This window comes from Danio aesculapii, chromosome 24 (genome assembly GCF_903798145.1).
Source record: "Danio aesculapii chromosome 24, fDanAes4.1, whole genome shotgun sequence".
In the NCBI taxonomy this organism is placed as follows: domain Eukaryota; kingdom Metazoa; phylum Chordata; class Actinopteri; order Cypriniformes; family Danionidae; genus Danio; species Danio aesculapii.
Window position 1 is genome coordinate 22767918 of NC_079458.1, and position 13758 is coordinate 22781675.

The 13758-nt window shown below is 33.8% G+C and overlaps 1 protein-coding gene across 1 annotated transcript in view; it reads right to left on the reverse strand.

Annotated features, from left to right (window-relative positions):
- prex2 (phosphatidylinositol-3,4,5-trisphosphate-dependent Rac exchange factor 2) overlaps positions 1–13758 on the reverse strand; it is a 288313-nt gene that overhangs the window by 89010 nt on the left and 185545 nt on the right. Inside the window, exons 26-29 of the mRNA XM_056450252.1 lie at positions 7734–7913; positions 6111–6205; positions 4822–4904; positions 1814–1904 (exon numbers count right to left, since the gene is read on the reverse strand). Of these exons, the coding sequence (XP_056306227.1) occupies positions 1814–1904; positions 4822–4904; positions 6111–6205; positions 7734–7913 (449 nt within the window). The remainder of the gene's footprint in view (positions 1–1813; positions 1905–4821; positions 4905–6110; positions 6206–7733; positions 7914–13758) is intronic.

Genomic DNA, 13758 nt, shown 5'->3' on the forward strand with positions numbered 1-13758 from the left:
GTGCCAGAAAGATTTAAAAACACATCATAGGAGATTTCTGGAGATCATTTTAAGAACATAATCTCATAAACATGTACAGTTTATGAGTTTCAGCATATTTAATGCGTTTTGTGTGGATTGCTTGCAAATTGAAGTCTAACTTAAATTATGCAATTCATGAAAAGTGAACTGAGCTATGAAAGTCACTTAAATAATTATGAACCTGTGCCAACAGGAATAAAGCAGAATTTAGTTCATTAAAATGAGCATCTCTACTGTATACTCTAAATTAAATGGTTCTGAATAGCACAAAAAGTGGTTCATTTTCTTGTAGTAATACGGGAACAACACTATACAGCACTTTGTCAAACGGTGCTGGAACTATAACAGGTTTTACATGCAGTACGTTTTTACATGCATTACCGGTCAAAAGTTTGAGGTCAGTACAATTAATAAATGTTTAAAAATAAGATTCTCCTGCTCACCAAGGCTGCATTTCTTTAATCAAAAATACAGTAAAAATTGTAAAATTGTGAAATGTTATTGCATAATAAAATAGCTGTTCAAAAGTAGTTTCATATTTAATTCAATAATTTATTCCAGTGATTTTAATGATACATTTTCTGCTTCATTACTCCAGTCTTCAGAGTCCTATGATCCTTCAGAAATCACTCTAATATTAATTATTATTATTGTTATTATTATTAATAATAATATTATTATTAAAGATATAGTAATAAAAGCAATAATGACTGGAGTAATAATTTCATTTAAAACTACAGACAATAAGAAAGCAGTTCTTTAAAATTTTAATCAATATTTAAAAATTTTACTTTTTTTATTTAATAAATGCAATAAAATTTTCTTTAAAAAAAAAAAAAAACATGAAAAAAAATGACCACAAACTTTTGACCAGTAGAGTACACTCTCATTTGCTTTATTGCAAATAGTAATTTAAACCACAGTTTTGCCTCTAAGAAAGCTGTGTTTTGGGTTAGTTCCTTATTAGAGGGGAATTGAAGTGAAAAAAAGGTTGAGACCCAAGTGGTCATCAGGAAATATGAGGTATTTTAATGTTGTTCCTAATCATTTCTTAAATGAAACAAATGGACTGAAACTACATTCACAGTAGTGTGTTTTTTTGTTTGAAACAGCGTTTCAGAAGGAAAATGTTCCTCACTCAGACTGGTGTTTTTATTGTGTTTTAGAAAAAGCAATTTCCTTCAGCACAAAACAGCCTTAAACAAATGATCAATAACCATTGACTCTGCATTTACATGTTTCTCTGCATTTGTACTTGCACCATGGCGGTTGTGTAATGGTCATGTGAGAGGGGTTTGACAAATCAGGGAATGATATGCAATAGTTTAAAAGACCAATCAGAGAGCAATTGTGGATAGCCGTGCTTCTGTTTTCAAAGGGTTTTTGTTTGTTTGTTTGTTGTTTTTTTAAGCAGAACACTGTTTTTTTTTTTCTTAACTAAAGCAGGCTCTTCAGTTTTGTTTTGTTTTTCAAAAAACTCAGTTTTCACGGACTGAAGATGCTGAAGTACAATGGATACCAGGTGTAAACATACCAAATTTATAAATTTAATGAAGACACACTAGAGTAAAAAATGCCTAAGAAAGAATTAGAGAGCAAGTTCTTTGTATGGAATAGATAATATAAAGCACATTAACCACCTCAAAGAGCTGCTGAAGAAGCAAACAGTACTTGGCTTAACAGGTCCTTCATAAAGTAGCGGTACTATCTATCACCTTAGCTACATGTATGTACCTTAAAGAACCACTGAAGAACCAGTTTGTGTGCAAGTGTGTGTGGGTAGGTTCAGTACCTTGAAGTCCTCGTCCTGGAGTGAAGCACTTAGTTTGTTCAAAAGCTCTTGTCACGGTTGCCCCTTTTAGCAAACTGGTGATGGACTCCACCTGAAAATAAGATCAGTACCAAAACATCAGAGGAAGCTGATTTTGAAATTACCTAAAACATGGACAAATTGTGTACATTACTGTACAGTAAAATAACATTTCCCAATAATATGTAGTAGCGTAATGAACAACTAAAAAGAATCAGTAATAATATTCAACAATATGCAAAAAATAGCATGATAAAATAGCAAACGACATGAAATCTTCTACTAATGACTTGAAATCCAACAATCTAGCCATAACACATTTCATATATGTAATTGTCATTATTATGGAAGGATACTGGGGCCAAATATATACAATTAAAACCAAATGTTTTGAAATGTGATTGTCAACATACATATTTTGTTATGGCATTGGCCATTTTAACTGATTTCTTTAGGGTTGCAAATACACACAGTTTGACCATGTTGAAGCAACAATCTTTAAGAACGCAATATAACGCATATGAACATCCCAGTAAATTTAAAAACACTTCATAAAACATATCCCTAACAAACAAACAAACAAACAAACAAACACACACGATGTCTTGTGTTTAAAAATATGATTCCTTATGTACCTTGTCGAATTTGCAAATATAGTCTCAACAGCTGTTGTACTTGTTGATGATTTGACAGGGTGCTTAAAGTGGCTTCCAAATCTTTAGTACTGATCATACTGGATCTACACTTTTAACCAGCAAATCTTTCTTTTCACCCTCATGATGAACTGTAGTGAACAGTAACGAACACAATGACACAGTAGTGGTTCAAGGATTACCTGCAGGTAGCTAGTGGAGTGCCTAAAAGTTTAGTTTTAGGACCATTTCAACACAGCATAAATACAGTAGGATCTGTTTTGTTTTGTTTTGTTTTCAGAAATGTGGCTTTTCTTTGACTGCTACAATATGCTAATGACACTTAACATCTGTTTGTGATCTTATGTGAATTTCCATTATATAATGAAACAGAATGAGTCGTGTACACTTTAGAATAAGCTTAAATTAATATTTAAGTTAATAAACTAGCATTTCTCGTGTAAACATATAGTAGATTATACATATAAAACCAACTTGTAGCACATGGAAATTAATTTTATGGTATGAATTATACACAATCATAGTTTCATGCTTATTAGCGTCATGAATAGAAACGTTTTCCTCTGGGTTATAAAAGGTGATCATAGTCAAAAGTCTTTATAGAAAACATGTCAACACAAAGATGAAGCAATAAAAATGGTGGTTTAGTTTATATTTGCATTTATTGATTAGAAATCAAACAATCCAATCATTGTTAGATTACTTTTTGTAATTATCAACACCCCTACAGTAAGCAATATTGGTATGGAAGGTCATTGGGGTCACAAGACCTGCTTAAACAAAACATGTTTAATTTGAATTTCACATTTTTTTAAATCCGGCCTTTAAATTCACTTACTGTGACTGTGTTTCAAAACTCAGTCCCATTGGTGCTATTAAACCTAAAGTGTCAGTTTGCACAAATAAAAGTCCCCTGAACTCCCACCCCGTCAGCCGGAAAACATTTGTGTTGCATGTGAACAGCTAGTGTTGTGCTCCAGGAAACCTGCATGCTATAAAGCAAACAGCAGCCAAGAGAGGACGCAGAGAGCTGCACATTCTCCATTCAACTGGTGATTGAGACATCCTCTTTAAAAGTGTGGAGACAAAATGGATTGATCTCTAGGGAGAAATGATCGTGGTCGTGGTTCATCTATGAGAGGCTTCAGCCAATGTTAAGTGTCAATGAGGTCAGAGGTAAATATAAGAGTTCTTAAGGGCAGACGGTTTCAAGCCAGTGGATGTAACCACTCACACAGATTTATCATTTAACTTTATACTTTTTATACTTATTATATTCTATACTGTTGCATACTTACAATATATTACTAATCTATGGAAAAAAGACCACTTGGAAATTTCAAAACTACTGATGATATTTTTACACATTTTAAAGGGATAGTACTCCCAAAAATTGAAATGTACTCATTATTTACTCATCCTCAAGTGGTTTCAAACCTTTGTGAGCTTATTTCTTCTGTTGAACACAAAAGAAGATATTTTGAAGAAAGATTAAAAACCTGTAACCATTGACTTCCTTAGAGGGAAAAACAAATATCATGGAAAACAATGGTTTACAGATTTGGTCAGTTGTTACAGGTTTTTAGCTTTCTTTAAAATGTCTTCAGTTGTGTTCAACAGAAGAACGAAACTCATAAAGATCTGAATCAAGTAAAGGATGGGTAAATTAAAAAAAAATTCATTCTTGGCTAAGCTATTCCTTTATTTTAAAATATGGTCATTTGAATAATAAACTCAATGGTACTTTTTCAGACATGTTAATATTCCCTTTAAGACAACACAATACCAATATTTTAACCTCAGAGGAGTTCAGTATTTTGGTGGAATAACTCAATAAAAAATGTGTTATTTTGACTGAATGTCATTTTTTTTAAATAAAATAAAATAAAATAAAATAAAATAAAATTAAATTAAATTAAATTAAATTAAATTAAATTAAATTAAATTAAATTAAATTAAATTAAATTAAATTAAATTAAATTAAATTAAATTAAATTAAATTAAATAAATCTCTAAATGACGGAGACAAGGACAGTACAATTGGCCCCATCACACAGAAAAACAAAATGGTCAGAGTCCTGACCTAAATCTTGTTTAAAATCATTGGTGACAATGTTATGACTAAGAAACCACTACAGTGATTAATCTGTGGAAAAAACTGAAGAGGAGATATTATGTGGCTGCAGATGGGCTGAAGTTATTCAAAGCAAGTGCAGTCTTAACCTATCAGGAATTTCAGTTGGAATTTTTTGAGTTATGTTATAAAAAAACTGCATATTATATATATATATATATATATATATATATATATATATATATATAGACCCACACACACACCTGACTAAACAGATGCTCCAGGAAGCCATGCAGTTTCTTCTGTTTGTCATGAGATATCCATACACTGGTCGGCAACTCATCTCCTGCGTGTGTGTGGAGAGAGAAGAAGAAATGGTAATCATTAGAAAATACATATTTAAATCCATTCACTTACCCTCGAGTAATTAAAAAACCTTTAGAAGTTAAATGTTTCTGTTCAACACAAGAGAAGCTTTTTTGAAGAATGTTGGAAACCAGTGGCCATTTACATGCATAGTGGGAAAAAAAATCATTCAACATCAAATGGCTACTTTCCACCAGGTAAGAAAACAAAATGCATGCATTAAACAGTTCGAGTATAATTTACCAAGTAAAAAAATATGAGATTAAAACTCTAAATTATGATTTAGCTAGTCGGAAATTAAGAGATAAAAAAGTTGACTGGTGCAAAGTCAGAACTTGCTAAGTCATAATTGTAATAATTTTAGTAATGATTTTTTTTTTTTACTTTTTACCTCATATTAAGTCATAATTTGGATTTTTAAACTTGTAATTTAAATTTTTTAAGTCATTGATTTGACATAGTAAGTCATAATTTTGCCTAAATAAGTCATATATTGTCGTCTTAATAGGTCATATATTTAAACCTGTAAATGCAACTTCATAATCTTCATAATTTCAAATCATAATTTTGTATCTTGTTATTTTGACTAGCCAAGTGATCATTTAAAAATTTTTTTGCTCATAATTTAGACTTGCCAAGTCATTTTTTTTTTTACTTTTTACGGCCATTTTATTTTTGTCTTAAAAAGCCTTTGAAAGCATTTGCCTTTTTTTTTCTTACCTGGCAGAAATGGGCTTCCATAGCTACCAGTTGCCAACATACTTTGAAATATCTTCTCTTGTATTGAACAGAAGAAAGCAACTCAGACAGTTTTTGAATCAATTGAAGGTGAGTATATTTTCATTTTTGTACTGAGTTGTCCCATTTAACATATTGTTTTCATTAGTGCTGTATTGTCATAATGTGCACACATCTCTTTCCTCTTTGTCTTCACCGTCCTTCTCTTCCTCCATCTGTTCAGCAGTTAGCATCAAATGACCATCAATTTGGCAGGCGCAGTGTTTTGGCGGGTTCTGTTTGACTAAGTGGAAAATGTGTGCTTGATGTGAAGTGCAACCAGATAAGACTCAATCTGAAAGGCATATGGAGGCTCTTGCCAAATTTGATTAGAGTCATGGGGGATTTATCAGAGGAATCCGGTAACAATGGTGTCAGATGTGCTCAGGATGGTAAATGTTTGTGTTACCTGAGTCCATCTCATCGCTGTGCACATAAGAGCTGCAGTGGCTGCTGCAAATGCTGGTGAAGGAGGCGATTGAGTTTCTGTTGCTGTTACAGTCACTGTAAAATATCAGACAGATGTTCATGTGTTACAGACAAATTAATAGCAAACTAAATTATTCAGGATTCTAAAATGAAAAGTGCAAAAGAACAGCATTTGAAAGTAATGAAAATGCTTTCACTGTCACCAGCAATCTAGCTACTGTGGACACACACACATGCCACCAAATTAACTACAACTCCCAGCATGCACTGATTACACACCGGTTCCTGATCCCTACTGATTGCAAACATGCACAGCTGAAGCTGCTCAAGGAATCATTAAATGGACTGTACATACACCACACATGCACACACACTGTGCTGAGTCTTGTTTTCCCTGTGTAACAGTACAAAGATTTTTTCCTGGTTTGTCTTGCCGTGTTTTGACCATTGTTTACCATTTTGACTCTTTGCCGCCTAGCCTGACATTTTGCCTGTATTTTGACAACGTATTTTGGGCTACCTTTATGCTTCTGTTTTGCTCCCGTTTTGACCACTGCCTGTCTGACTACTCTTATTATTAAAGAACTACACGTGAATCCTCACCTCCATTGTCAGCTTTCTTACATCACAACAATTAAATAAACAAGTGAATAAATACTTAGCTGATGGTGAGTCTACTATACTAGAAAGTGTTTGTGCATTACAATCTTTATATATATTATTTAATTCATTGATGTTATATTTAATTTATTATTATTATTATTATTATTATTATTATTATTATTATTATTATTATTATTATTATTATTATTATTATTATTATTATTATGCGAAGTAAATCTTTGAAAGAAGTCTCTTATTGGACAAAAGATAAATACATAGGTACAAAATATAAAAGAATATAATAGAAGTATATTACATTATATTATAATAAAACAAATTGAATTATATGATATTATATTAATCCAGCCAAGGCTCGAACCAACGACCTTCTTGCTGTGAGGTGACAGCACTACCTACTGCGCCACCGCATCGCCCAGAGATGGGTTGAGGCTGGAAGGGCATCCACTGCGTGAAAACATGTGCTGGATAAGTTGGCGATAAATTCCGCTGTGGCGACCCCAGATTAATAAAGGGACTAAGCCGAAAAGAAAATGAATGAATGAATAATATAATATAATTACTTTAAATTACTTTATAATTACTTAATCATGGTACTTTGATAACTGAAAAAAAATACAAATAAAAATATTGAGAAACTAAATGAAATTATGAAACTTGGGAAAAATGCTGTGACATTATGCTTCAGTTCACTTAAAATAATTGCAGTTTAAAGTAATATTTATACAGAGAGAGTTAAAAAAGCAACATTTTGAAGGGAAAACTTAGATTATCTACCACAACATATGACACATTTGTTATTATTATTTACTATTATTATTATTATATATATATTTTGGCTTAGAAATTACTTCCTGACGTATTTCACAACATAAAGACGTGTACAATAAAACAAGTTGAGAAACCTATCAGAGATGTTATTTTTACAGAAGACAGACACCCCATTTGACAGTAAAAGTATGGTCACTGTAAGCACATTTACCTATAGGAGTCCCGGTTGCTGATGGTGTCGTGACCCGAGTCCTCCTGCTCGTCTCCTGTCACATTAAAACACACTTTCTTCCCATTGCGTTCACTTCTGTCACTCTCACTCTCCGCTGAAATGTAGCTCTCCGTGGGCTTCCCTTCAGAGCCGGTGGGATGTGTGATGGAGGAGAGCAAACTGGGGAAAACACACACAGAGAGACAGAGGGAGAAGCAGAGAAAGATTAATCACACCGCAATCAATGTGCAATAAAACAGTCAGAATCTACACCTTCAGAAACACATGTTCGGGACTCACAGACTGAAACATCACTATGTGACTCTGTTCATGTGAAGCATGGGTCATCATAATGGACAATGCTATAAATATGAACTGTGGAAAACACAACAAAACAAACAAATATATATACAGTTGAAGAATTATTTGCCCTCCTGAATTATTAGCCCCCCCTGTATATTTTTTTCCCTAATTTCTGTTTAATGGGAAAGAAGATTTTTTTCAACACATTTCTAAACATAATAGTTTTAATAACTCATTTCTAATGTCTGATTTCTTTTATCTTTGCCATGATGAAAATAATATTTGACTAGATATTTTTTTGATTCCAGTATTCAGCTTAAAGTGACATTTAAAGGCTTAACTAGGTTAATTAGGTTAGTTAGAGTAATTAGGCAAGTCATTGTATAATAATGGTTTGTTGTGTAGACAGTCAAAAACAAAATATTGCTTAAGAGGGCTAATAATATTGCCTTAAAAAAACTTAAACCTTAAAAAATAAAATAAAATAAAACTGCTTTTATTCCAGACGAAATAAAACAAAAAATATTTTCACCAGAAGAAAAAATAATATAGGAAATACTGTGAAAAATTCCTTGCTCTATTAAGCAAACTGGGAAATATTCACAGAAGGGTTAATAATTTTAACTTTAACTGTATATGCACACAAAGTGAAGTTTAATATTAGACAGATTTCGAGAGGAGCACGCACTCATTATTGACCCAGCTGGCCCACATTAGCTAATCAAAGCATCCCAAGTCACTATATATCCTCATTTCCTTTTGACAACTGTCTTCGTCTAGAAGAAACCCCCCTTCCTCCACCTTAATCTAGAATGGGCAGCACGGCGGCACAGTGACTAGCACTGTTGCCTCATAGCAAGAATACCACTGGCTCCGGGTCCTCGCCGGGCCATGTGGTATTTCTGTGCAGAGTTTGCATGTTCTCCCCGTGTCCGGGTGGGTTTACCCCAAGTTCCCCAATTTCCTCCCACCGTTCATATTTGCTCTATATTTTAGACAAAATTAGCCTAAGTTTCATTTGCTAAATGTTTTACTCTCAGGGAGTTCACCTTAGCCTAAGCAGTGTGGGAGTTTTGAGATCGACCTGAGATCAATCTCCCTGACACTGCAAAAGGAAGAGAGATGTGTATCCCTGGATAATGTGTATCCCTGCTTATAAGGGCAAATCAACACAAATCAATTTACGAAAATGTAAAACATTTTGATTTACAAAAATGTATCAAATCAAATTTGATTTAATCGGATTTCAATTTGAAATTGATTCAAGATTAAATGAAATGGAATCGAAATAGAATAGAATAGAATAGAATAGAATAGAATAGAATAGAATAGAAATGCCGTGAAAGTGAATTGAACTGAAAAAAATAAATAAATAAATAAAATAAAATAAAATAAAATAAAATAAAATAAAATAAAATAAAATAAAATAAAATAAAATAAAATAAAATAAAATAAAATAAAATAAAATAAACACCAGTTGCTAAATTTTCAAAACAAGATATATGTTGGGCGGCGCAGTTTTGATTTTGAAAGTTGCTGGTTCGAGCCTCGGCTGGGTCAGTTGGCATTTTTGAGTGGAGTTTGCATGTTCTCCCCATTTTTGTGTGGGTTTCCTCCGGGTGCTCCAGTTTCCCCCCACAGTCCAAAGACATGCGGTACAGGTGAATTGGGTGAGCTAAATTGTGTGTAGTGTATGTGTGTAAATGAAAGTGAATGAGTGTTTCCCAGTGATAAGTTGCCGCTGGAAGGGCATCCGCGGCGTAAAACATATGCTGGATAAGTTGGTGATTCATTCCGCTGTGGCGACCTAAGCTGAAAATAAAATAAATGAAGTAATGAAGATATGTCTTATTTTCTTTTTTGCATTTATTCGACAAAAGATACAAAACATTTACATTTTATAATTGCTGTAAATATCAGTTTTGTGTTATCTATTGTCATATTCCCATTGTTTTCTTATTAATTTAATAGGGTTTATGCAGAAGTATGCGGAATGACTTTTAATTTGTCAGTAACCTGGGTCAAGCACTTCCGGGAACTGTATGCAGTTACAAAATCAGCATGTTTAAGGTCTGTTTTCTTTCAAAATTAACGATCTCCACTGGCTGAGTGATAGCCGATATAAAGTGGGTCTCAGAATATACAAGAAGCACTGCATTAAATTACTTTATTTCGTGCCATGTATTTAAAAATGAACGTTTATTTTACTCCAGTATATTCAATGGAGCTTCTCCGCTAGCTTGCTAATCCTGACGGGTGAATGCGTGTAAACGGCTTTGCGTCTTGTTTTACACTTGAACAACTAAATGAATGCTAAAGTCTGTTTAACTGATTATATTTGAATTACATTACAACATCGATGCTGTAAAAGGAACCGTATAAAACTGAAAAAAGTCACATTAACCATTCACCGGAAGTTTATCAGTATGGGAAGAAACACTAGCTGTGCATATACCCTATTGTGACTTGTGTTAGTTTGTGTTTTGGATTTTTCCACAAAGGCTTTTGTTGTGGCTTTTTTATTGTTGTTGTTTGTTTATATTCTATCTTTCTATTGCATTGTTGCAAATAAACCCTTTTTTATTTTATTTCACTTTTTTTTATTATTAATTTTTTTATCATTCATTATTATTCATCTAAAAAATCACTGCCTGTTTTAGCACTACGCGTGTATCAGGTCATGTCAAACTCAACGTATCAGTGTGAATGTGTGAGGATGACCAGAGCCAAACAAAATCACAACCTGTTTGTGTCTGGCTTCCGGACAACAACTTGAGGAAGTTAGAGGTCCTCAAAATATGAATAACATCAAAACATGCATCTACAGCTGTGTCAACAGTCATAACTTCTCTAGGTTCCTCTCCTGGAGCACGGGCGAAGAAAATGTAGACAATGCTGGCTGCCATATTCTCACACATGGGGGCATTTAAGTCATATTTTCAATCTGGTTTTGAGGCCCAGTCTCTCCACACATGAACACACTAACATGTCAAGCCTTGTTTGAGTTTCAGATGACCCCCTCCGGGCTGTTTTTATGAGCAGGGACACGTAAACATACTTTCATGGAATATATTCCCTTATGAGCGCAAACCGTAACTCTAATTCTCATTCTAACAATAAATAAAAACCTCGACCAAATCACTTCCAACCCAAATTAATTCTCTGAGTGAGAAGCGCAGGAAAGTTTCCAGTGACACCATGTTCGTGAGAAAGCCCGAAGGCCTTCAGCTGCCCTAGTTCTCCCGCTTTGTGGTTCTACGGTAATGTTTAGACAATGTTTATAGGACTACATCGATTCTGAAAGTTTTAGCATCAGCTGAGATTCCAGTTTCTCAATTTAAAACATACAAAGCAAATAAGAAGAATTGATTCCTCAGTGTTGTTTGTGATTCTCCTTTAAAATTAATAAAACTAAAGAAATACACTCAAGCCGCCTTTTCACTGCACACGAGAAATGACAAGCGACAGACAGGAAGTTATTCATTTCCAATGGAGAGTAGTCCAGGAGTTTCGATCATATCGGTATGCAGAAAATTCAGATATTTGAGCTGTGGATCCGTTAAATTATTTGAACTCCTGCGACTAGACCATATTTGACCGATCAACTGGATGTGATGTATTCCAATGTTTTCCAAGCAGATCTGAGCGCGCAAGATTGGAAATATTTTTTTTTTTTTGTAATTTTTTGAATCAGAAAAAAAGTATATATTAAAAAACATTTCTATTCATAAATGAGTATTAAAAATATATATATTTTTATGTTGTCTTCACATTCCCTCCAAAAAATATTTGTGGTCTATGAGTTTCTAGTATTCATTCATTCATTCATCTATAGTGAACGGACGGAGAATAATGGCTCTTGCTTTTGCACTTCTTTATTTTGAACTCTGAGAGAATCCAGCTTCTCTCCCATGGTGCACGACAAAACTGAAAATTATGTGTGATTGCCACAAGGGGGTGTATTCCGACAGTTGTGCCCGAATGTCATGTGCAGTGGAAAGGCAGCTTCAGGGGCCATTTACACAACATTTCAGACAAAAACATGACATTTTAAATGCGTTTTGCCTTTTTGTTTACACAACTATTACAATTTTTTGGGGGGCTGAAAATGCAAAAATCTGAAAATGCGTTTCAAAGTGGAAGATTTTTGAAAACGCCACAATTGTCGTTTCCATGCAAACATCCAAAAACAAATAAGTATTTAAAACAATGACAGGCCCCCTTATAATTTTTTTTGGCCAACGAAAGCATGATTCACACCAAATGCACATAAGCATTCTTGTAAATAGAGATTTCATGCAACGTCAATGTAAACTGGGCAGCACAAATGATGCGCGTTTGTTACGAACACGTAGAATTCCCTTTAATCACGTCTTCCATGCAAGTTATATTCAACTCCAGATATTCAACTCCAGCAGAAAAGACGAAAAGCATACAGCAAAAATCTAGAGCGTGTGACGCTGTGTTTAATGTTACAGTATAATAAAAGCCCATGCTTTTTTATATCGTGTATGCATGATTGTTTTGTTTCGTCATGAGTTTGACGCCTTGTTGTTTAGTATATACTCAAAAAATGCAGTTTGTAGTTTGTTCGAACTACTTACTTAAAATGAGCTGAAAAAACACAATTGTCGTTGACAACTTAATTGTTTTATGTTCAATCCACTTAAATTTGTAAAAACTAATATGTAATTTATTTATGTTGTCCCACACTGTAAAAAATATCCATAAATTTGCAGTTTTCCGTATTTTGTGATTCATGTTTTAATATTTTTATTTCCCCCCATTTCAAGAGTTCACACTTAACTGATGATTGATAATAAACCATGCTGTCCTGGGAGAGAGCCCTGAGTTATTTCCTTGAACCCAGGGCTCCCTCCTGTTAGCAGGGCGAAAGGGAATTTGAGCTCTGGTAGATGTCGATGAACTACCCCCACTTATTTCTGGCTAATGACGGATATAGAGATGGTTAAGGAGAGATATAGGCTTGCTAAAAGCTTGACTATGATGCCAATTTGGTATGTTCAATTTACTTAGGTTCTGGACTGTGGGAGGAAACTGGAGAACCCGGGGAAAACCTATGCGAACACGAGTACGGGCAAACTCCGCACAGGAATGTCGACTGGTTTGATAGGGACTTTAACCAGAGAGATTCTTGCTGTGAGGCAGCAGTGCTAATCACTGGGCCACTGTTTTGCCTATCTAGAAAGGGGGGAAGGGGTGTAGGGGTGGGTGGAGGGTATTTTTCAAGACGAAGACACTGAGATAAGAAACTCTGGTTAATACATCAGTAATATGGGAATATTTTGGACACCGAACAAAAACAGGTCATTTGTAAGAGCTGTTGCAGGATTGTTGCCAGCATTAGGAAATACAACGACCAGCACCTAAACTGACTATAAAATTAAATCACAAATCAAATCTAAATTGCAATATATGTTAAAAAAAATACAATTAGATATTTTGCCCAAATCACACAGCCCTAATCATAAGCATGTGATCCTCTCAAAATTAGTTAATAAATAAACTTCACTTCTTTATTCTTTTAAATTGTGTTATGAGACCTTGATCTTTCTTCCAACAACTTTTAACCTTGAAAAGTTCAAGAAAATGACTTTTATTAACATTTAATTAACAAGTTTAAAAAGATAAATTGTCTTGGTTGGTGTTGTATAGTACAATACAAAAACCTTGTAATAAACTGCCAGTACATTTTCTGTAT